The sequence below is a fragment of the Carettochelys insculpta genome, chromosome 22 (genome assembly GCF_033958435.1).
Source record: "Carettochelys insculpta isolate YL-2023 chromosome 22, ASM3395843v1, whole genome shotgun sequence".
In the NCBI taxonomy this organism is placed as follows: Eukaryota; Metazoa; Chordata; order Testudines; family Carettochelyidae; genus Carettochelys; species Carettochelys insculpta.
Genome location: NC_134158.1, coordinates 11,889,692 through 11,912,269, shown reverse-complemented (window position 1 = coordinate 11,912,269; position 22,578 = coordinate 11,889,692). Strand labels below are relative to the sequence as shown.

The window sequence follows — 22,578 nt, the reverse complement described above, 5'->3', positions numbered from 1 at the left end:
GGGGCAGGTCAGGGGAAAGTTGTGAAGTCGGGGGGAGGGACAGAGCAGAGATGTGCTAGAGCTGGAGCCTGGAGTGGGGAAGGAGGCATGAGTTGAACCACAGGCTACAGCTGAGAGCTGAAGGGGGAGCCACAGCCTTGATATCTATCACCCCACAGCCTCCCGAGAAGGATGGGGGCCTGCCCCGTCAGGTGGGCAACAAGACAGAATGTGCCCTGCTGGGCTTCCTACTTGACCTACGCTGTGACTACCAGCCTGTGCGTGACCAGCTGCCTGAGGAGAAGCTCTACAAGGTCTACACCTTCAACTCGGTCCGCAAGTCCATGAGCACCGTCATCCGCCTGCCCCAGGGCGGCTTCCGCCTCTTCAGCAAGGGCGCCTCTGAGATCCTCCTCAAAAAGTGAGTCCCACCCACTTCCATGCCCCTCCCCAGAGCTGGATGCATCCCAGCACGAGGTGAGGGGTCTTAGATAACTGGCCCCTGCCTCACCCCAGAAGTAGATGCATCCCGGCATCGGGCAAGGAGTCCCAGGTAGCCAGCCCCTCCCCAGAGCTGGACTCATCCCAGCCCTGGGTGAAGGAGGGATGCCCAGTGCCCAACCCAAACCAGGCTTCTGCCCTGGCAGGTGCTCTGAGATCCTGAGTGGCAGTGGGGAGCTGCATGGTTTCCGCCCACGGGACCGGGAGGAGATGGTGCGGAAGGTGATCGAGCCCATGGCGTGCGAGGGGCTGCGCACTATCTGCCTGGCCTTCCGGGACTTCACTACCGGCCCGGAGCCCGACTGGGACAACGAGGCCGAGGTTGTGGGCGACCTCACCTGCATCGCCGTGGTGGGCATTGAAGATCCTGTCCGGCCTGAGGTACCATCGGCCCACGGGGTACCAGGGGCTGGGGGCATGTGTGGATGTGAGTCCCCAGCGAGCTTGCGTGTGTTTCCTATTGTCCTCAGTAACTGCACTCACGTGCCTCAGTTTCCCTAGGCATGGGCTGAGTTCACACGTGGAGATGAGCACATGGGTGGAATGGCACCTGGCATGTAGGCAAGGGCCCTGCATGATCTTTGGGACCGAGGTGACCAGGGAGCCCTGGGGACACTGGACAAAGGAGGCAGGAGGGGCCTGGCCGCATTGAATTGGAAGGGTTGGGGTGTGGAGCAGCCTGCTGTGGCTGCAGGGCAGGAATGGGGTCCAGGGCCTGACTCGGGGACCCCTCGGAGCCCCTCTCCCCAGGACTGAACTGACGGGTTCGGGCAGCAGGAAAGCAGAGGGGCAGGAGCCCTGGGCTGTCCCCTATCCCTGCCCCTCCCCCACAGGTCCCAGAGGCCATCCGCAAATGCCAGCAGGCCGGGATCACCGTCCGCATGGTGACCGGAGACAACATCAGCACAGCGCGTGCCATTGCCACCAAGTGTGGCATCCTCCAGCCCGGAGACGACTTCCTGTGCCTGGAAGGGAAGGACTTCAACCGGCGCATCCGCAACGAGAAGGGAGAGGTACAGGGATAACGGCCCTACCGCCGCCGCCAGCCCTGGGGATAACGGCCCTGCTGCCGCCGCCGGCCCTGGGGATAACGGCCCTGCCGCCAGCGCCGGCCCTGGGGATAACGGCGCTGCCGCCGCCGCCAGCCCTGGGGATAACGGCCCTACCGCCGCCGCCAGCCCTGGGGATAACGCCCCTGCCGCCGGCGCCGGCCCTGGGGATAACGGCTCTGCCGCCGCCGCCGGCCCTGGGGATAACGGCGCTGCCGCCGCCGCCGGCCCTGGGGATAACGGCCTTGCCGCTGCCGCCGGCCCTGGGGATAATGGCCCTGCCGCCGCCGCCGGCCCTGGGGATAACGGCGCTGCCGCCGCTGCCGGCCCTGGGGATAACGGCCCTGCCGCTGCCGCCGGCCCTGGGGATAACGGCCCTGCCGCTGAAGCGTGGCTCTAGTTGCCGTTGCGGGGGGCAGTGGCCTGGGGTATGAGCCTGAGGGGTGCCCCACTGTGAGCCACTGTCTGCAGCTGTGTCTCCCCCACCTCAGATCGAGCAGGAGCGTCTGGATAAGATCTGGCCCAAGCTGCGCGTGCTGGCGCGGTCGTCCCCCACCGACAAGCACACCCTGGTGAAAGGTAGGGCCAGGCCCGGCGTGGCGGGCGGGGCGCAGAGCATGGCGAGTTGGGGAGCCGGGGGGCAGGGGTTCAGCCCCCCTGGCTCAGCCCCCCTCCCCTGGCAGGCATCATTGACAGCACGGTGGGGGAGCAGCGCCAGGTCGTGGCAGTGACGGGCGACGGCACCAATGACGGTCCAGCTCTCAAGAAGGCTGACGTTGGCTTTGCTATGGTGAGAGGCTGTGATCCCCCTTACCCCCCAGAGACCCCCTTATCCCCTCAGCCAGTGCCCTGAACCCCTCAGCCAGCACCCCAGAGCCCCTCGGCCCCCCAGAGACCCCATTATCCCCTCAACCAGCCCCCCTGAGTCCCCCAACCCCTCAGAGCACCATCTTATCCCCTCAGCCAGCCCCTCAGAGCCCCTGAACCCCTCAGAGCCCCCTTATCCCCTCAGCCAGCACCCTGAACCCCTCAGCCAGCACCCCAGAGGCCCCCAGGCCCCAGAGCACCCTCTTATCCCCTCAGCCAGCCCTCCGAGCCTCTCAGCCAGCCCCCCAGAGCGCCCGCTTATCCCTTCAGCCAGCCCCCCAACACCCCCCAGCCCCTCGGAGCCCCCCTTTTCCCTTCAACCAGCCCCCCAGAGCCCCTGAACCCCTCAGAGCCCCCCTTATCCCCTCAGCCAGCCCTCCCAGCACCCCCCAGCCCCTTGGAGCCCCCTTTTTCCCTTCATTCAGCCCCCCCCAGAACCCCTGAACCCCTCAGAGCCCCCCTTAGCCCCTCAGCCAGCACCCCAAACACCTCATCCAGCACCCCAGAGACCCCCAGCCCCCCAGAGCACCCTCTTATCCCCTCAGCCAGCCCCCCGAGCCCCTCAGCGCCCCCAGATACCCCCTTATCCCCTCAGCCAGCACCCCAGAGATGCCCTTATCCCGTCAGCCAGCTCCTCTGAGCTGCCTGGGCCCCTGGAGCCCACAGAGCCCCCGCCCAGCCGGAGGTCTCCTCCAGTCCCACTGAACCCACAGAGCATCTGCGCCACTTGCTGTGCTGCTACGAAGAGCTCAAGCTCTTCCTGAGAGCAGAAGGCGACGCAGCTGTTGGAGAGAGTACGGCAGGGATGCACTTATTGTCTAGGAACCACTCTTACAGAGACGCACACGCTTCTCGCGGGGTAACGGGTACACAGCCATCCCAGGGCCTGGCCCAGTCCCCACAGAGGCGGCTCTGTCCCCCTTCTCGCGGGGTAACGGGTACACAGCCATCCCGGGGCCTGGCCCAGTCCCCCGCAGAGGCGGCTCTGTCCCCCTTCTCGCGGGGTAACGGGTACACAGCCATCCCAGGGCCTGGCCCGGTCCCCGGCAGAGTCGGCTCTGTCCCCCTTCTCGCGGGGTAACGGGTACACAGCCATCCCGGGGCCTGGCCCAGTCCCCCACAGAGTCAACACTGTCCCCCTTCTCGCGGGGTAACGGGTACACAGCCATCCCGGGGCCTGGCCCAGTCCCCACAGAGGCGGCTCTGTCCCCCTTCTCGCGGGGTAACGGGTACACAGTCATCCCGGGTCCTGGCCCAGTCCCCATAGAGTCCGCAGCATCCCCCTTCTCGCGGGGTAACAGGTACACAGCCATCCCGGGTCCTGGCCCAGTCCCCATAGAGTCCGCAGCATCCCCCTTCTCGCGGGGTAACAGGTACACAGCCATCCCGGGGCCTGGCCCAGTCCCCATAGAGTCCGCAGCATCCCCCTTCTCACGGGGTAACGGGTACACAGCCATCCCGGGGCCTGGCCCGGTCCCCACAGAGTCCGCAGTGTCCCCCTTCTCATGGGGTAACGGGTACACAGCCATCCCGGGCCCTGGCCCAGTCCCCCACAGAGTCAGCACTGTCCCCCTTCTCACGGGGTAACGGGTACACAGCCATCCCGGGGCCTGGCCCGGTCCCCACAGAGTCCGCAGTGTCCCCCTTCTCATGGGGTAACGGGTACACAGCCATCCCGGGCCCTGGCCCAGTCCCCCACAGAGTCAGCTCTGTCCCCCTTCTCGTGGGGTAACAGGTACACAGCCATCCTGGGGCCTGGCCCGGTCCCCACAGAGTCGGCTCTGTCCCCCTTCTCGCGGGGTAACGGGTACACAGCCATCCTGGGGCCTGGCCCGGTCCCCACAGAGTCCGCAGTGTCCCCCTTCTCATGGGGTAACGGGTACACAGCCATCACGGGGCCTGGCCCAGTCCCCCACAGAGTCGGCTCTGTCCCCCTTCTCGCAGGGTAACGGGTACACAGCCATCCCAGGGCCTGGCCCGGTCCCCACAGAGTCGGCTCTGTCCCCCTTCTCGCGGGGTAACGGGTACACAGCCATCCCGGGGCCTGGCCCAGTCCCCCACAGAGTCGGCTCTGTCCCCCTTCTCGTGGGGTAACGGGTACACAGCCATCCCGGGGCCTGGCCCAGTCCCCCACAGAGTCGGCTCTGTCCCCCTTCTCGCGGGGTAACGGGTACACAGCCATCCCAGGGCCTGGCCCAGTCCCCCACAGAGTCGGCTCTGTCCCCCTTCTCACGGGGTAACGGGTACACAGCCATCCCAGGGCCTGGCCCAGTCCCCCACAGAGTCGGCTCTGTCCCCCTTCTCGCGGGGTAACAGGTACACAGCCATCCCGGGGCCTGGCCCAGTCCCCACAGAGTCGGCTCTGTCCCCCTTCTCGCGGGGTAACAGGTACACAGCCATCCCAGGGCCTGGCCCAGTCCCCCACAGAGTCGGCTCTGTCCCCCTTCTCGCGGGGTAACAGGTACACAGCCATCACGGGGCCTGGCCCGGTCCCCGCACAGTCGGCTCTGTCCCCCTTCTTGCGGGGTAACCGGTACACAGCCATCCCGGGGCCTGGCCCAGTCCCCCACAGAGTCAGCACTGTCCCCCTTCTCGCGGGGTAACAGGTACACAGCCATCACGGGGCCTGGCCCGGTCCCCACAGAGTCGGCTCTGTCCCCCTTCTCGCGGGGTAACAGGTACACAGCCATCCCGGGGCCTGGCCCAGTCCCCCACAGAGTCGGCTCTGTTCCCCTTCTCGTGGGGTAACGGGTACACAGCCATCCCGGGGCCTGGCCCAGTCCCCACAGAGTCAGCACTGTCCCCCTTCTCACGGGGTAACGGGTACACAGCCATCCCGGGGCCTGGCCCAGTCCCCCACAGAGTCGGCTCTGTCCCGCTTCTCGTGGGGTAACGGGTACACAGCCATCCCGGGGCCTGGCCCAGTCCCCCACAGAGTCAGCACTGTCCCTCTTCTCGCGGGGTAACAGGTACACAGCCATCCCAGGGCCTGGCCCAGTCCCCCACAGAGTCGGCTCTGTCCCCCTTCTCGTGGGGTAACGGGTACACAGCCATCCCGGGGCCTGGCCCATTCCCCCACAGAGTCAGCACTGTCCCTCTTCTCGCGGGGTAACACGTACACAGCCATCCCGGGGCCTGGCCCGGTCCCCGCACAGTCAGCTCTGTCCCCCTTCTCGCGGGGTAATGGGTACACAGCCATCCCGGGGCCTGGCCCAGTCCCCCACAGAGTCAGCACTGTCCCCCTTCTCGCGGGGTAACGGGTACACAGCCATCCCGGGGCCTGGCCCAGTCCCCCACAGAGTCAGCACTGTCCCCCTTCTCGCGGGGTAACAGGTACACAGCCATCACGGGGCCTGGCCCAGTCCCCCACAGAGTCAGCACTGTCCCCCTTCTCGCGGGGTAACGGGTACACAGCCATCACGGGGCCTGGCCCAGTCCCCCACAGAGTCAGCTCTGTCCCCCTTCTTGCAGGGTAACAGGTACACAGCCATCCCGGGTCCTGGCCCAGTCCCCCACAGAGTGAGCACTGTCCCCCTTCTTGCAGGGTAACAGGTACACAGCCATCCCGGGGCCTGGCCTGGTCTGGTCCGTCCTTGGGACGTCTGGGGATGTCCTGGTTCCTCACGCACACAGCAGGGGCCTTTCCTTAGCACAGACGAGCAGCATCAGACAGAACATGCAGTGAGTTCGGACAAACACTTCTCACAATCTGAGTTCCATGTCAGACAGGCAAACGATGAGGGCCTTGTCCTTCCTACGTTAGCTGCAGCTGCAGGAGAGCGTTATACTGCGTTGTCCTCCCCCGTGCAACCCCTCACAACAGTTCTTGCGTGGGTCACACTTTGTACAGCTGCTGTGCAATGCAATGTGGGCTTGTGGCTGTGTGATGGAGTGGGGGATACCTGTGTGTGTGTGAGTGGCTCACAGAGGGTGTGGGGCTCCTGCTGAGGGTAACCCTGACAACCAGGTAACACCTTTGTACTGCAGACAAAGGAGGAGGTGGAGCCTGAGGGGTTTGAATTGGAACTGGGAGTTGGAAGCAGTGAGTCTGGGCTGACGGAGAGCGAGGCAAAGGAGGGGGCCAGGCCCCAGCTCTGGGGGCCCCTCGGGGCCTCCTCTCCTCAACATGGATGGGACTGGCTGTCTCTGCCTGCTGTACTGACTCCTCTCTACGATGCTGTGTCCTGTCGGATAATAAACCCGCTGTTCTCCTGCTGAGTGAGAGACTCTCCTGCCTGCGGACAGGGTGCAGAGCTTGGGGGACCCCAGAACCCCATCACAGGCTGTAACTCCACAACCGGTCATTCTCCTTGTGCAACACACATCCAACACCTTCCACAAGGCAACGACAAGCGTATGGCAGTACGGTGTGCCTTGGGTGACACACACGAGCCAATGCGCTGCTAGCGGTGGGAGAGCGTCCTCCAGAGCTGCACACCACTGGGGTTAAAAGCTACATGTCGAGCAGCACCAGGTGCCCGTGTCGGGCAGAAAGCCTCTTCTTGTCAGTTTTCCAACAGGGAGTGAAGTGGCATTATTCCAGACCCAGTGAGACCGATTCATTGCTTACATAACTCGCGCTTTCAGTGCTCAGTCAGCTCCCCAGCCCCTGCCAATCCTGCAGCTGGGGCTGCTGAGTTGCAGCACTCAGTGCTGACAAGTACAGGCCCAAAAAAGCACAGTATCTGTGAGTGTGTCTGGGTGTGTACACACATACGCGTGTCCATGCATTTTCTGTCCATTAACATCTCTTGCACTGTGTTACCTGCTTGTGAGCCGCTGTCCATTGGAGACATTCCCTTTTATACATTGGGGCAGTTATGTTCTAACAGAAGCCCCTTAACTTCTTTTGGCAACTTTGACCAAATGTTGCAGATTTAAATTCGACGATCTCGCTGCCTGTCCGGCAAACAGGCCCGCCCCCGGAAAATGGCCATTTTCCCTTTGGAACAGCTGCAGGGAAACCAAGCGTTCCTTTCTCCGACACTTTGACAGAGTTGAAGAGCACAGTTCCCTCCGGCAACTGCAAAATTAACTTTCCCTGAATCGCTCCCTTATCCCCCCATGACCCCTTCCGCCGACATTACCCTTGCAAGCATCAGTCCAGGGGCAGGTATCGCCCATGCCGGGGGCTCACTGTGTCTCTTCCTCCTGCCACTCTGCCCCTGTCCTGGCCTTCGGCCAATTTCTGTTTCTTGTAGCTGGTCTGGGCCTGATCCTGCTTTCCTCGCTGGCCTGGCCTGGCCCACGGACACAGACTTTGCCCCATTGCCAGGTTAGCAAGGAAGGGGCTTTCTCAGCCACCCCCATGCCTCCTGCTCCCTCTCCTGAGCTAAATCAGAGTTTTCATTCCCTTGGAACACCTCGTCACAGGCCTCCCACGAGAGCCAGACTGCAGCTAGGTTTGTGAGCCAATGCCTGTTTAGCCAGTTGTCCTCCAGGTCCGAATTCGTAGGGCCAAGGGCTCTGTTCAAATATTGCAGGGTTTGTTCAATAGGTGTAACACGTCTTACACCATCCATTGCCCGATCTCCTCTCGGGGGGGGACCTTCTTCAAAGGTCATTTATGCTTGAACATTTCCCAGCCTCTTCACAACAGTTATTTGCCCCGCACCCTGAAGGCCCGTTATGCTGGGCTCAGTCTCTCCGTGGCCGGGGGCACACCACCTTTACATTAAGCTTCCCCCTTTTGGGTTGGAGAGCAGGCTGCTAGAGCCCTGCCCTTGCCTGGATGCCTGACCACCAAGGGAGTGTGCAGCTGTAGGGCAATTCCGCTTTTCAATCGCATTCTCCTCCCTTCTTCCAAGTGCAGAGAACTCTGGCCGGGAGCACAAGAAAGCTAACTCTCTCCTGCTCTTGCACCCAGGCCCCCAGCCCCGGGGCACACACCTTAGCAGTCGACCTGTTCACCAGCCCGACGCTGCTGCCTTACGGAACATGTATGACGGCTGGGAGAGCTGCTTCTTCCACCCCTTTCCACTGGTGCTGCAAACCAGCATGTGCTGCCTCTCCGGCCGTTCTCCATGGCAGCAGTAGGCTTCGGAGATGCCCTCGGGGTCTGCCCCAGGGAGGCGGTGACACAGCGATGGCTGAGCAGGCAGGAGAAAAGCAGTTAGGCTCTGCACACACACACACACACCCTCTCTCTCTCTCTCTCTCTCTCTCTCTCTTGCCAGGCAGTGTTAGTTATCACACTGCTGCTTGCTTTGATTAGTTAGCCGAGCCTCCAGAAAGTCCCTAGCCCCCCAGGTCTCCCACCAGCCCTCCCATCCCCGCTGCACCATGCCCTCCATGGGCACCTCCTTTGGGCCATGCACAGGCTCTGGTGTAAATGCAGAACAGGCTCTGTGTGGGCACCCTGAGAACTCCGCCCCTTCCCACCCTGCTGTGTGGGAGCCCCAAGAACTCCCACCCTCCCCACCCCCGCTACGTGGGAACCCCAAGAACTCCCCACCCCACTGTGTGGGCACCCCAAGAACTCCCCACCTCCACACCCTGCTGCGTGGGTGCCCCAAGAACTCCCCATCCCCCACTGAGTGGGCCCCTCTGGGCTGTGTCTCACCTGTCCCGGAAGGGGGATTTCCCAGAGTTCACTGCTGGGCTTGCCCATGTCCCGCCTTCACGTCAAAGGGGCAGGGGGCTGGACTCCCATGAGCCCCTGGGCCCTGCTTCACACTGGTCCCCACAGTCCCACCCGTTCTCTGTTTTCTCTCCGGCGGAAAGCATTGGCTGCTGCACGTACTTTACAGCTCTCACCAGCCTCTTTTACCAGGCTGGAGCCAGTCTCCAGCAGGGTTGCCAAGGACAGCAGTGCTCAGAGCGAGCCCTGGTCCGTCTCGGTCTTTCCAGAGCACAGCAGGTTTTTCCTCTCACGTGGCTGCCGACTACGCCTCGGAGATGTGCTCTGTGGGCGTTGCCCATGCCTGGCAGGCGCGCTGCACTTACCGTCGCTGGCCACTGACAGTTGAAGCTAAGAGAGCCAGAGGCTCCTTTCATCAAACTGTTTCCCCTCCAGTGCTCCCTCAGAGCAGTGCCAGACCCTGGTCACCTCCACCATCACCAGCGTCAGGCAGGGCAGCGTCCCCTCAGCTGCCTGCTCTGCCCCCTCCCAGGAGAGCAGCACATTTACCAGCTTGGCCTGCGCTCCTCCCCGAGGGTGTAAGGACCTGCCGGCTGCCGAAGCACTCTGGGAAGCCCAAGGCTGCAATGCCTGAGCACAGGGCTGCTGCCCCACTGCCGGGTGCACCAGTGCCAAGCAGTGCTGTGCACAAGTCTTCCTGTTTGCCTTCCTTTATCCGCAGTGGCCGCTTGAGCCACCCTCTCTCATCTCAGGCTTATTGCAGTGGCTGCTGCTGCATCTACTGTGCTGCTGTTGCCTGCCTGCCCTTTCCTTGCCTGAGGGGCTGGGGCCACTGAGCACGCGGGGTGTTCCTGGGGGAGCCCTGTTTGGATTCAGCCTTTACACAGCAGAGCAGTTATTTTGCCGCTCCTGTGTTTCCCTGCACCGTCTACGTTAGCTGCACAGCAAGGCCAGGTGAAGCAGTTACCACCTCTGCATCCTCTAAAGCACTTCAGCGAGTGACTGCAGGTGCCCCAGAGGGTGACCCCCGATATCAGCCCCGATCCATTCCCTGTGGGGCTCCGGACAACAGCTTGCCGGGGGCTGGCATCCCCTACCGCACCCCGAGCGCCACAAGACAGACTGTAAGTAAGACCCAAGCGAGTGGGCAAACCTAAGCCCAATGTGGCTCAGCAGCCTCATGCCGCTGCAACACCGCACCCTGCCACTGGCAAAACTAGGGGGGTGAAGAGAGCCCCACACTTCACCCACCAGTGTGTGCATGACAGCGTAAGGGAGCTCAGCTGCAGTGCCGCCTGCGCCTCCCTCGTACCCCTGTGCCTCCTGGCACCAGTGAAGGGCAACCACAAACCCTTCCACTTTGTTTTGTGCTGATGCCTCTCCCTCACTGGCCGGGCTGTACCTGTCCAACACGACAGCCCTGCGCTCCCTATGCAGCAAGGGGGATGCAGTGCCCCTGTCCAGCGCTGCCTGGCCCAGCCATCCCTCCCCAAGCAAAGGGGCACATCAGCTACAATCCGGGACGCCTCAGTGGCTCCCTGGCCAGTGGCAACCACCTGTCATGTCCGTGCCTCTCGCTTGGCCCTTTGGGAATCGCTGGGTGTTGTACTGAAAAGTCCTGTGCGGGGTCTTTTCAAGGGAAACGGCAAAACGCTGCATTTATTGGTAATACACACATAGCATTCAACACTTATCATATGCACGTGATACATCCCATTCACTCTCTCTCACACACACACACACACACTCCTGTCTTTTTGCTGTTACCAATAGTTGCTCCCCACAACTGCATTGGCCAGGTGAGTTAGAGGAGGGAGGGGTGGAGTGGGCTTCTGCTGATCCGAATCGGTGCTCCAGTGATGACAAGACAAAACCCAGGGTCCCTGTCCAAGATGCCTTCATTTATACAGTCCTCTCTCTCAGGCGGTTTGTCCCAAGTTAGCATCTCATGCATATGCATAATGTGGGAAAGCAGTTTTAAGAATATGCAGTTAGCACCTTCTTCTGGGTGGCGCTTCTAAAGGCGGCACTTTCTGGTGACTCCCAAGGCGTCCATGTGTCCAGTCTTCTTTCGATGGGCGCGCTTCACAGGCTCCATTGTTCTTCTCACTGGTCTTGGATCTGCCTTCTCCATACCTGGAGGTGCTGTTCTCCCGCCTTTCCATTCACACCGCATTCACTCAACAAGGCAATCAATGAAGCAATCCAGAAAGAAAGGGCACAGAGAGTTTTGTCTTTACCTTCCCTACTTCTAGGAACTGTTCTACAGAGTAGAACTCAATGTCTATAGCACAGGGCTTAGTACAACGATGCGCCAAATGACTTCACAATGTTTAAAAACTCCACTGAGAAGACAGTTGAAACAGAGCCGTATCTACGGGGCACCTCTCGGAACACACCACCAGCAACAACGTCAACGTGTTCCTCAGCCCTTTGCAGGAGCACCTTGGTGACATCTTTGCTGTGTCTGAGGATTCAAAGGAGTCAGACCAGTTCCTCAGTGATGGCAACTCCTGAGATTCATCACACACTCAATTGCAGCTCTCATCGTCAAGAGGATACGCTGATGCCACCACCTCCCTCTGCAGGTGGTGACTCCTGACTATGCTGAGCACTTTCAGAAGGGTGACTGGCACACCGGCATTGCAGCCCACTTGCCTCACACCTGGCACCTCTCACGTCTGCCTGGTTCCAAAGAAACCAGCTCAATCTGACATCTCCTCCTCTGTCTGCCATCCTGCAGCATGTTACAGAGCTTAAGGACTCTGGCCTGTCCCATAGCTCCCTCAAAGTCCATCTTGCAGCCCCCATCACAGCCCTACCAGAGCCTGCAGGGAACGTCTGTGCTCTCTCGCCCTGGCACGAGGAGGTTCCTCAAGCGTCTGAGACACACTTACCCTCCCCTCAAACCACCAGTCCCTACCTGGGACCTCAATCTCATTCTTAGGGCTCCGACTAAGAAACCCCTTGAACCAATGGTGTCATGCTTGCTCCTCCAGCTTGCAATGAAGGAGCCTTTCTGGTGTCCATAACTTTTGCCAGATGAGTGGGAGAAATCATGGCCCCCTTATGACAGTCCCACCCTTCACAATCTTTCATAACAGCCAGGTGGTGCCGAGGCCTCACCCAAGGTTTGTACCAAAGGTCTCCTCCCTGTTCCACTGCAATAAGCCCATCAACTTAGCTGTCTTCCCTCCCATACCTCATGAAGATGAGACCCTGGTGACACTCCACACCCCAGATCTCGGCAAGGCCATTGCTTTCTGCATAACCAGACTGCCAAAACTCCACAAGTCCAAGTGATGGTTCGTTTCCACTGCACAGCATCTCTGGGAATTCCTGTCTCCTCCCACAGGCTTTCCACATGGATAGTGGGGTGCGTCAGACTCTCATACTTGCTATTTTGCATGAGCGCCATTCACATTCGACCAGAGCCACAGCCACAGCCACAGCCACTGCCAATGTCCAGAGCGTTTTGCTGGTTGCAAACCAGCTGCATGGCTGTCTACCCCAACCTTGTGCGCTTGACTCTTTCCCTTCCAGGGGCCTCTCTCATGGCTGCTCATAGAGACGCTACACCGTCGAAGCACCCGCCTCCAGCGGGGGGACAGCTTCACAGGCACCCACAGGGCCGCCTCGAAGAAGAAGAAAGGGTTACTCACGTGCTGCAGTAACTGCAGCTCCTCGAGATGGATGTCCCTGTGGGCGCCCACCACTGCCTTGCCTGCCCTCCGCTTCGGGACAGAGAAGGAGCCAAGGGGAACAGGGCATGCAGTGCTCAGTAACGGTTTCTCCCAGCAAGGCTCTGTGCGTGTGCAGGCAGCCCCACTGAGCACTGCTAACAACCCTCTGGCTGGGTGTGCATGGCGTCCAGACCCCAAAGGGAGCCCCACTTCCTGCAGAGGGCGAGTAACCTTTTCTTCCTCCAGGGCATCGCTGGCACCGACGTGGCCAAGGAGGCCTCGGACATCATCCTGACCGACGACAACTTCTCCAGCATTGTCAAGGCCGTGATGTGGGGCCGCAACGTGTACGACAGCATCTCCAAATTCCTGCAGTTCCAGCTCACGGTCAATGTGGTGGCCGTGGTGGTGGCCTTCACCGGCGCCTGCATCACCCAGGTGAGCGGCAGCCATTGGGGGGCGCAGGGATGGGGGGGGTGCATAGTGAGGGACTCGCCCCCTTGTGCCCTGACTCCACCCCCATGCCCTGGCCCTCCCCCTCGTGCACTGACTCCACCCTCATGCCATGGCCCTCCCGCTCCTGCCCTGACTCCACCCCCATGCCATGGCCCTCCCCCTCATGCACTGACTCCACCCCCATGCCCTGGCCCTCCCCCTTGTGCACTGACTCCACCCCCATGCCATGGCCCTCCCCCTCGTGCACTGACTCCACCCCCATGCCCTGGCCCTCCCCCTCGTGCACTGACTCCACCCCACATGCCCTGGCCCTCCCCCTCATGCACTGACTCCACCCCCCATGCCCTGGCCCTCCCCCTCCTGCCCTGACTCCACCCCCATGCCATGGCCCTCCCCCTCGTGTACTGACTCCACCCCCATGCCATGGCCCTCCCCCTTGTGCACTGACTCCACCCCCATGCCATGGCCCTCCCCTTCCTGCCCTGACCCCACCCCCTCGTGCACTGACCCCGCCCCTGCTGCCCACAGGACTCCCCGCTGAAGGCTGTGCAGATGCTCTGGGTCAATCTCATCATGGACACCTTCGCCTCCCTGGCACTGGCCACAGAGCCTCCCACCGAGGCTCTGCTGCTGCGCAAGCCCTATGGGCGCAACAAGCCCCTCATCTCCTGCACCATGATGAAGAACATCCTGGGCCATGCCATCTATCAGCTCACCATCATCTTCACCCTGCTCTTCATAGGTAGGTCGTGCCAGCAGTGCACCTGGGCTGGGTCGAGCCATGGGAAGGGGCTGGATGGGTCCCATGGCGCAGCAGGAGGCCAGAGGCCGGGGTAGATTGGCTCCATGGCGCAAGCAGGAGCCCAGAGGCCGGGGTAGATGGATCCCATGGCGCAGCAGGAGGCCAGAGGCCGGGGTAGATGGGCTCCATGGCGCAAGCAGGAGCCCAGAGGCCGGGGTAGATGGATCCCATGCCGCAGCAGGAGGCCAGAGGCCGGGGTAGATGGGCCCCATGGCACAGGCAGGAGCCCAGAGGCCGGGTTAGATGGGTCCCATGGCACAGCAGGAGGCCAGAGGCCAGGGTAGATGGGCCCCATGCCGCAGCAGGAGGCCAGAGGCCGGGGTAGATGGGCCCCATGGTGCAAGCAGGAGCCCAGAGGCCGGGGTAGATGGGCCCCATGGTGCAAGCAGGAGCCCAGAGGCTGGGGTAGATGGATCCCATGCCGCAGCAGGAGCCCAGAGGCCGGGTTAGATGGGTCCCATGCCGCAGCAGGAGGCCAGAGGCCGGGGTAGATGGGTCCAATGGCACAAGCAGGAGCCCAGAGGCCAGGGCAGATGGGCCCCATGGCACAGGCAGGAGGCCAGAGGCCAGGTTAGATGGGTCCCATGGCACAAGCAGGAGCCCAGAGGCCAGGGTAGATGGGCCCCATGGCACAGGCAGGAGGCCAGAGGCCGGGGTAGATGGGTCCCATGGCACAGCAGGAGGCCAGAGGCCGGGTTAGATGGGTCCCATGGCGCAAGCAGGAGCCCAGAGGCCGGGGTAGATGGTCCCCATGGCACAGGCAGGAGGCCAGAGGCCAGCTTAGATGGGTCCCATGGCACAGGCAGGAGCCCAGAGGCCGGGTTAGATGGATCCCATGGGCAGCAGGAGGCCAGAGGCCAGGTTAGATGGTCCCCATGGCACAGGCAGGAGGCCAGAGGCTGGGGTAGATGTTAAGACCTATGAGGATAGGCTGAGGGATTTGGGCTTGTTTAGTTTACAGAAGAGAAGACTTAGAGGCGATTTAATAGCAGCCGTCAACTTCCTGAAGGGGAGCTCTAAAGAGGATGGAGAGAAACTGTTCTCAGTGATGTCAGATGGCAGAACAAGGAGCAATGGGCTGAAGTTGAAGAGGAGGAGGTGTAGGTTAGATATTAGGAAAAACTACTTCACCAGGCGGGCGGTGAAGCACTGGAATGTGTTGCATAGAGAGGTGATGGATTCTCCATCCCTTGAGGTTTTTAAGTCCCGGCTGGACAAGGTCCTGGCTGGGATGACTTAGTGGGGGCTGATCCTGCTTTGGGCACGGGCTGGACTCAGTGACCTCCTGAGGTCCCTTCCAGCCCTGGGATTCTGTGATTCACCAGGGGAGGTTTTCTTCGACATCGACAGTGGGCGTAACGCCCCCCTGCACGCCCCCCCCTCTGAGCACTACACCATCATTTTCAACACCTTCGTCATGATGCAGCTGTTCAATGAGGTCAACGCTCGTAAGATCCATGGCGAGCGCCACGTCTTTGAGGGCATCTTCAGAAACCCCATCTTCTGTGCCATCGTGCTGGGCACCTTCACCATCCAGGTGCCGGGGCGGAGCTGGGCTGTGGGTGCAGCCAGGCTGGGACGAGGGGAGCAGGGCAGAGTCGGGTGGGGGTGGAGCAGGCTCGGGCGAGGGGGGCAGGGCAGAGTCGGGTGGGGGTGGAGCAGGCTCGGGCGAGGGGGGCAGGGCAGAGTCGGGTGGGGGGTGGAGCAGGCTCCGGCGAGGGGGGCAGGGCAGAGTCGGGTGGGGGGTGGAGCAGGCTCGGGCGAGGGGGGCAGGACAGAGTCGGGTGGGGGGTGGAGCAGGCTCGGGCGAGGGGGGCATGGCAGAGTCGGGTGGGGGGTAGAGCAGGCTCGGGCGAGGGGGGCAGGACAGAGTCGGGTGGGGGGTAGAGCAGGCTCGGGCGAGGGGGGCAGGGCAGAGTCGGGTGGGGCGTGGAGCAGGCTCCGGTGAGGGGGGCAGGGCAGAGTTGGGTGGGGGGTAAAGCAGGCTCGGGTGAGGGGGGCAGGGCAGAGTCGGGTGGGGGGTGGAGCAGGCTCGGGCGAGGGGGGCAGGGCAGAGTCGGGTGGGGGGTGGAGCAGGCTCGGGCGAGGGGGGCAGGGCAGAGTCGGGTGGGGGGTGGAGCAGGCTCGGGGGAGGGGGGCAGGGCAGAGTCGGGTGGGGGGTGGAGCAGGCTCGGACGAGGGGAGCAGGACAGAGTCGGGTGGGGGTGGAGCAGGCTCGGGTGAGGGGGGCAGGGCAGAGTCGGGTGGGGGTGGAGCAGGCTCGGGCGAGGGGGGCAGGGCAGAGTCGGGTGGGGGTGGAGCAGGCTCGGGCGAGGGGGGCAGGACAGAGTCGGGTGGGGGTGGAGCAGGCTCGGGTGAGGGGGGCAGGGCAGAGTCGGGTTGGGGGTGGAGCAGGCTCGGGCGAGGGGGGCAGGGCAGAGTCGGGTGGGGCATGGAGCAGGCTCGGGCGAGGGGGGCAGGGCAGAGTCGGGTGGGGGGTGGAGCAGGCTCGGGTGAGGGGGGCAGGGCAGAGTCGGGTGGGGGGTGGAGCAGGCTCGGGTGAGGGGGGCAGGGCAGAGTCGGGTGGGGCGTGGAGCAGGCTCCGGTGAGGGGGGCAGGGCAGAGTTGGGTGGGGGTGGAGCAGGCTCGGGCGAGGGGGGCAGGGCAGAGTTGGGTGGGGGGTGGAGCAGGCTCGGGTGAGGGGGGCAGGGCAGAGTCGGGTGGGGGTGGAGTAGGCTCGGGTGAGGGGGGCAGGGCAGTGTCGGGTGGGGGTGGAGCAGGCTCCGGTGAGGGGGGCAGGGCAGAGTCGGGTGGGGGGTGGAGCAGGCTCGGGCGAGGGGGGCAGGGCAGAGTCGGGTTGGGGGTGGAGCAGGCTCGGGCGAGGGGGGCAGGGCAGAGTCGGGTGGGGCATGGAGCAGGCTCGGGCGAGGGGGGCAGGGCAGAGTCGGGTGGGGGGTGGAGCAGGCTCGGGTGAGGGGGGCAGGGCAGAGTCGGGTGGGGGGTGGAGCAGGCTCGGGTGAGGGGGGCAGGGCAGAGTCGGGTGGGGCGTGGAGCAGGCTCCGGTGAGGGGGGCAGGGCAGAGTTGGGTGGGGGTGGAGCAGGCTCGGGCGAGGGGGGCAGGGCAGAGTTGGGTGGGGGGTGGAGCAGGCTCGGGTGAGGGGGGCAGGGCAGAGTCGGGTGGGGGTGGAGTAGGCTCGGGTGAGGGGGGCAGGGCAGTGTCGGGTGGGGGTGGAGCAGGCTCCGGTGAGGGGGGCAGGGCAGAGTCGGGTGGGGGGTGGAGCAGGCTCGGGTGAGGGGGGCAGGGCAGAGTCGGGTGGGGGGTGGAGCAGGCTCGGGCGAGGGGGGCAGGGCAGAGTCGGGTGGGGGGTAGAGCAGGCTCCGGTGAGGGGGGCAGGGCAGAGTTGGGTGGGGGGGTGGAGCAGGCTCGGGCGAGGGGGGCAGGGCAGAGTCGGGTGGGGGGTGGAGCAGGCTCGGGCGAGGGGGGCAGGGCAGAGTTGGGTGGGGGGTGGAGCAGGCTCGGGCGAGGGGGGCAGGGCAGAGTCGGGTGGGGGTGGAGTAGGCTCCGGTGAGGGGGGCAGGGCAGAGTCGGGTGGGGGGTGGAGCAGGCTCGGGCGAGGGGGGCAGGGCAGAGTCGGGTGGGGGTGGAGTAGGCTCGGGTGAGGGGGGCAGGGCAGAGTCGGGTGGGGGGGTGGAGCAGGCTCGGGCGAGGGGGGCAGGGCAGAGTCGGGTGGGGGGTGGAGCAGGCTCGGGCGAGGGGGGCAGGGCAGAGTCGGGTGGGGGGTGGAGCAGGCTCGGGCGAGGGGGGCAGGGCAGAGTCGGGTGGGGGGTAGAGCAGGCTCCGGTGAGGGGGGCAGGGCAGAGTTGGGTGGGGGGGTGGAGCAGGCTCGGGCGAGGGGGGCAGGGCAGAGTCGGGTGGGGGGTGGAGCAGGCTCGGGCGAGGGGGGCAGGGCAGAGTCGGGTGGGGGGTGGAGCAGGCTCCGGTGAGGGGGGCAGGGCAGAGTCGGGTGGGGGGTGGAGTAGGCTCCGGTGAGGGGGGCAGGGCAGAGTCGGGTGGGGGGTGGAGCAGGCTCGGGCGAGGGGGGCAGGGCAGAGTCGGGTGGGGGGTGGAGTAGGCTCCGGCGAGGGGGGCAGGGCAGAGTCGGGTGGGGGGTGGAGCAGGCTCGGGCGAGGGGGGCAGGGCAGAGTCGGGTGGGGGGTGGAGTAGGCTCCGGCGAGGGGGGCAGGGCAGAGTCGGGTGGGGGGTGGAGCAGGCTCGGGCGAGGGGGGCAGGGCAGAGTCGGGTGGGGGGTGGAGCAGGCTCGGGCGAGGGGGGCAGGGCAGAGTCGGGTGGGGGGTGGAGTAGGCTCGGGCGAGGGGGGCAGGGCAGAGTCGGGTGGGGGGTGGAGTAGGCTCGGGCGAGGGGGGCAGGGCAGAGTCGGGTGGGGGGTGGAGTAGGCTCCGGCGAGGGGGGCAGGGCAGAGTCGGGTGGGGGGTGGAGCAGGCTCGGGCGAGGGGGGCAGGGCAGAGTCGGGTGGGGGGTGGAGTAGGCTCGGGCGAGGGGGGCAGGGCAGAGTCGGGTGGGGGGTGGAGCAGGCTCCGGTGAGGGGGGCAGGGCAGAGTCGGGTGGGGGGTGGAGCAGGCTCGGGCGAGGGGGGCAGGGCAGAGTCGGGTGGGGGGTGGAGTAGGCTCGGGCGAGGGGGGCAGGGCAGAGTCGGGTGGGGGGTGGAGTAGGCTCGGGCGAGGGGGGCAGGGCAGAGTCGGGTGGGGGGTGGAGCAGGCTCGGGCGAGGGGGGCAGGGCAGAGTCGGGTGGGGGGTGGAGCAGGCTCCGGTGAGGGGGGCAGGGCAGAGTCGGGTGGGGGGTGGAGCAGGCTCGGGCGAGGGGGGCAGGGCAGAGTCGGGTGGGGGGTGGAGTAGGCTCGGGCGAGGGGGGAGGGCCTCACACCCAGGCACCCACTGGAACCACCCCTGGTGTGTGGCCCTCCCCCGCACCTACCCCATGCAGATTCCGGCCCTTGGCGCCAGGTGCTGCAGGTGCCCCCACTGAGCCCCTCCTCTTCCCCACAGATCGTCATTGTGCAGTTCGGGGGCAAACCGTTCAGCTGCTCCCCCCTGAGCGCCGAGCAGTGGCTGTGGTGCCTCGTCGTGGGCGTAGGGGAACTCCTGTGGGGACAGGTGAGCACTTCGGGGGGCCTCCACCAACCCCCCAGCCGGAGGGAGCCCAAAGAGCCTGCCCACCCTCCCCCCAACTGCCCCCTGCCTCCCTCCTCTCCTCCAGCCCCCGCACTGCCCTTGTCTCCCCTCTCTCACTGTAAGTGGCTAAGGGTGTGGCTGAGGGAAGGGACGGGGGCGCCAGACAGCTGGGTTCTCCCCTGCTTGGGCTGGGGCTGGGGCTGGGGCTGGGGGAGGGGTGCAGGGGTTCATGGCTGTGTGCGCCCTGGGGGCATCTCCCTGCTTCTCGGCTCCCCACCAGCTGATCGCCAGCATCCCCACGAGCCACTTGAAGTGCCTGGCCAAGGCGGGGCACGGCCTGGGCAAGGACGAGATCACAGACGAGGAGCTGGCGGACGACGAGGAGGAGATCGACCATGCTGAGAGGGAGCTGCGCCGTGGCCAGATCCTCTGGTTCCGGGGCCTGAACCGCATCCAGACACAGGTAGGGCCTGGGGAGGCCAGCGCCCGCTGCAGCGCACCAACCATCTTCCCTCCCCTGGCGCCTGGAGTGAGGCTGTGTTATCCCACCTCCCCCACCAACAGCCCCACCTGCCTTGCCATCTCCTTACACCATTGCCCTTTCTGCTGCTCTGCCCGGAGAGGCTGGGAACAGAGCTGGCCAGGACTCGTGCCTGCAGCCAGGAATCCAGCTGGGTTTTGGTCCTGCAGCTCCCAGGCAGCACAAAGGGCCTGAGTCTGACCTGGGAGGGCAGACGGGAAGTCCAGTTCAATGGGCACCAGGGCGGGGGACAGCCAACCACTCCAGGCAGCAGAATGGGCGGTGTCCAGTCGCCCAGCCCTGCCTGAGCTTGGCCCGGAGGTGTTGGCAGCTGTGGGACAGCTCCCCCTTCCGTTCCGCACTGCACGCAGCTCACACCTGCCTGGGACGCAGTCAAGAGCCAGGGGCTTTTGCTGCTATCTCCCCGAGAGTTTATCTCCTGCCATCATTTACCTGCATCCCCCACGGCCCCACCCCCACAGCTCACGGGGCAGCTTGCAGCCATGGCCTGCTGGCCAAATGAGCCCCAGCTAGGCTGTGGATTCCCGACCTCCAAGCCTGAACTCAGACATCCACCTCTGACCTAGGGCCTCAGGGAGTGCTTCAGGCTGGGCAGTGGGCAGAGTTAAGGTTATGTTGAGAAGCAGGAGGAGGGAGAGGGAACTGGGTTGACTGTGGCTGTCTGTAAGGGGCTGGTTCTTCAGGGGCCCAGAGCCTTACCCTCCCCAGGGCCAGGCCAAGCTCCCTGGGCAGGAGCTGAGGGACGGGACCAGGCACAGGCCACCAAGGGGCATCCGGAAAGTGAGGAGTGAGGGGGCACGGCCTAGAACTCAGCTGCCTCCTTTTGGTTTTCAGCCAGACATGTTCCCACAATTTGGCTGCTGGGGGCAGTGGGGGTCGTGTGGAAATGTTCTGCCTCTGGCCCATGTACCCATAGGTCGGTCCTGGCCAACATGGGGGAAGAGCAGGGCTTTGTCACCCCTGCTGCTCTCTCACCCAATCCGACCCGCTCCTCACAACACTCACTTCTTGGAAGCTTTTAAACCAATCAGCTCTTTTGGGCCAGGATAAAAATCATAATTTTTCAGCCAAAAACAGAGTTTTGGCCAAAAATACATAATTTGGGCTGTTTTCAGCCCAAAATATTGGGGTGTCAGCTCCAAAATACTCCACTTTTGGCTCTTTTCAGACACTAAACTGAACGTTTTTGAAATGGGCTGAAAAATTGTCTTTCCCGCCCAAGCTGTTCATTGAAGAAGAAGCGGGGACTCCCCAGGGCAATGTGGGGGAACTTTCCCGCAGCCCCAGGCCCCCTTGCGCCCAGCTCTGGGCATGTGAGGAGGCAGGCGAGCGCTGGGTGTGGCCCACACAGGCTCTGGTGGGCACAAGCCATTTCTCCGGCCGGCTGGACAGCGCTGAGCTCCTCTGCAGACACCCTGCAGCAGAGAGGCTGGATGCCGTGCTAGATGGCCCCCTCTGCAGGGGACTTGGGCTATTAACCTGCTTTCTGATTGCAGCCAGCCGCTAATGAAGATGCAACTGTAACTCCTTTCCTTCCCTTTGTTAACATGCGGGGGCAGCCCGGCTCACACTGCCTTGGACAGACAGAGAGCTGCTGGGCTTTGGAGCCTGTCTCCTGCCCCGGCTGTAACCTGCAGAGCCCCTTGCCTTCCAGAGCTGGGGAGAAAACCCAGGAGTCTGGGCTCCCGGTCCCCCTTCTCTGACACCTGGGCCCCACCCCATCCCACTGAGAGAACCCAGGAGTCCGGGCTCCCAGCCCCAATTGGTGTCACTCACCCCCTGCTCTCCGCACTGCCAGCCTGGGAGCCACTCTGGTCCAGGTTAGCTGAGGTCAAATGAGGGAATGAGGCAGGGCCCTGGGTTTGAACTCAGCACCTCAGGCAGGGCAGGCATCTCCTGGCCCTGGCCCACTTCCTCCTGCCCCACCCTCTTTCCTCAGCCCCAGCTGCCTGAGGGAGCCCTCCCAGAGAGACTGGGCAGCCCCTTCCCAAGCCATGGGGATGGGAGCACCCTTTTCCCATCCCGCTCTCCTCTGCCAGGCAGCTCCAGGTGGGAAACCCCCAATCCCAGCCACCGGCATGTGCAGATTTAAACCCCCCTCCTGCTGACCCCCCCCCAGTTCTGCAGCTGCCCCAACCCCAGCACCAGTGTGTGCAGGTTTAAACCCCCCCCCTCCTGCCAGACACCCCCTCATCTTTGCAGCTGCCCCCCTGTAATACTGGAGGTTTTCCCGGCTCGGCGGGAGAGCCAAACCAGGCGACCGGCTTAACACAGGACCCCTGACAGCCCAGACTGGGACCCCTCCACTACAAGGCACCAAACGCCTCACGCTGAGCATGGCTGTGGCCCCATTGGCCAGCCAGCCATCACGCCAGCAATTCCCTCGCACACTCCAGCTGCCCACGTGCCACAGCCCGTCCCCGCCGCGCTCTGAGGAGAGGCTATGGAAACCAGAAGTGGGAAAGGTATCCCAACAGTTACTTGAGTAAACATGCATCTTCTGGGGAGGGGGTGTGTACTTAAGTACAAGCCACCAGGGTCCCTCTGGAAAACTACTTGAGTAAAAGTGTACCCACATGCTCACATGTCGAGACTGTAGTCAATCACCCACAAGTGAAAGCAGTTGCACTTCGACTCAAGTAACTTTGGGGTATTTTTCCACCTCTGATGAAAACAAAGTCTCACCAAATCTGACCAGGTTCTTCCAGTCCCAAAGGGCCAGCCCGACCCTCAGGCCCATGTGTACCTCAGATCTCGCCCAAAAGACGAGCAAGCTGGGCCTGTGTGTCAGAATCAGAATCTAGCATCTAAAGGTTTGTTAAGAAGAAAGAAAAAATAGTGGGAGCGTGACATTGTTAAAGCAATCGAATTCCATGCACTGGTCACAAGCGCTTGGTGCAGGCTGCAGCAGATGGAATGAGCTGCTCTCTTACAAGTCTCTGGAGTACCTCCTTTGTTAGGATGGGCCAGC

At 63.6% G+C, this 22,578-nt stretch overlaps 1 protein-coding gene across 5 annotated transcripts in view; it reads left to right on the top strand.

Annotated features, from left to right (window-relative positions):
* Positions 1-22,578, top strand: part of ATP2B3 (ATPase plasma membrane Ca2+ transporting 3) — a 67,558-nt gene that overhangs the window by 32,224 nt on the left and 12,756 nt on the right. For 4 of the 5 annotated variants that reach the window (XM_075016682.1, XM_075016681.1, XM_075016680.1 and 1 more), the window contains 10 exons: positions 159-400; positions 627-861; positions 1,314-1,493; positions 2,021-2,108; positions 2,213-2,319; positions 12,906-13,097; positions 13,644-13,857; positions 15,243-15,454; positions 18,941-19,048; positions 19,347-19,529. In XM_075016682.1, the coding sequence (XP_074872783.1) occupies positions 159-400; positions 627-861; positions 1,314-1,493; positions 2,021-2,108; positions 2,213-2,319; positions 12,906-13,097; positions 13,644-13,857; positions 15,243-15,454; positions 18,941-19,048; positions 19,347-19,529 (1,761 nt within the window). The remainder of the gene's footprint in view (positions 1-158; positions 401-626; positions 862-1,313; positions 1,494-2,020; positions 2,109-2,212; positions 2,320-12,905; positions 13,098-13,643; positions 13,858-15,242; positions 15,455-18,940; positions 19,049-19,346; positions 19,530-22,578) is intronic. The other variant, XM_075016683.1, reaches the window with a different exon arrangement.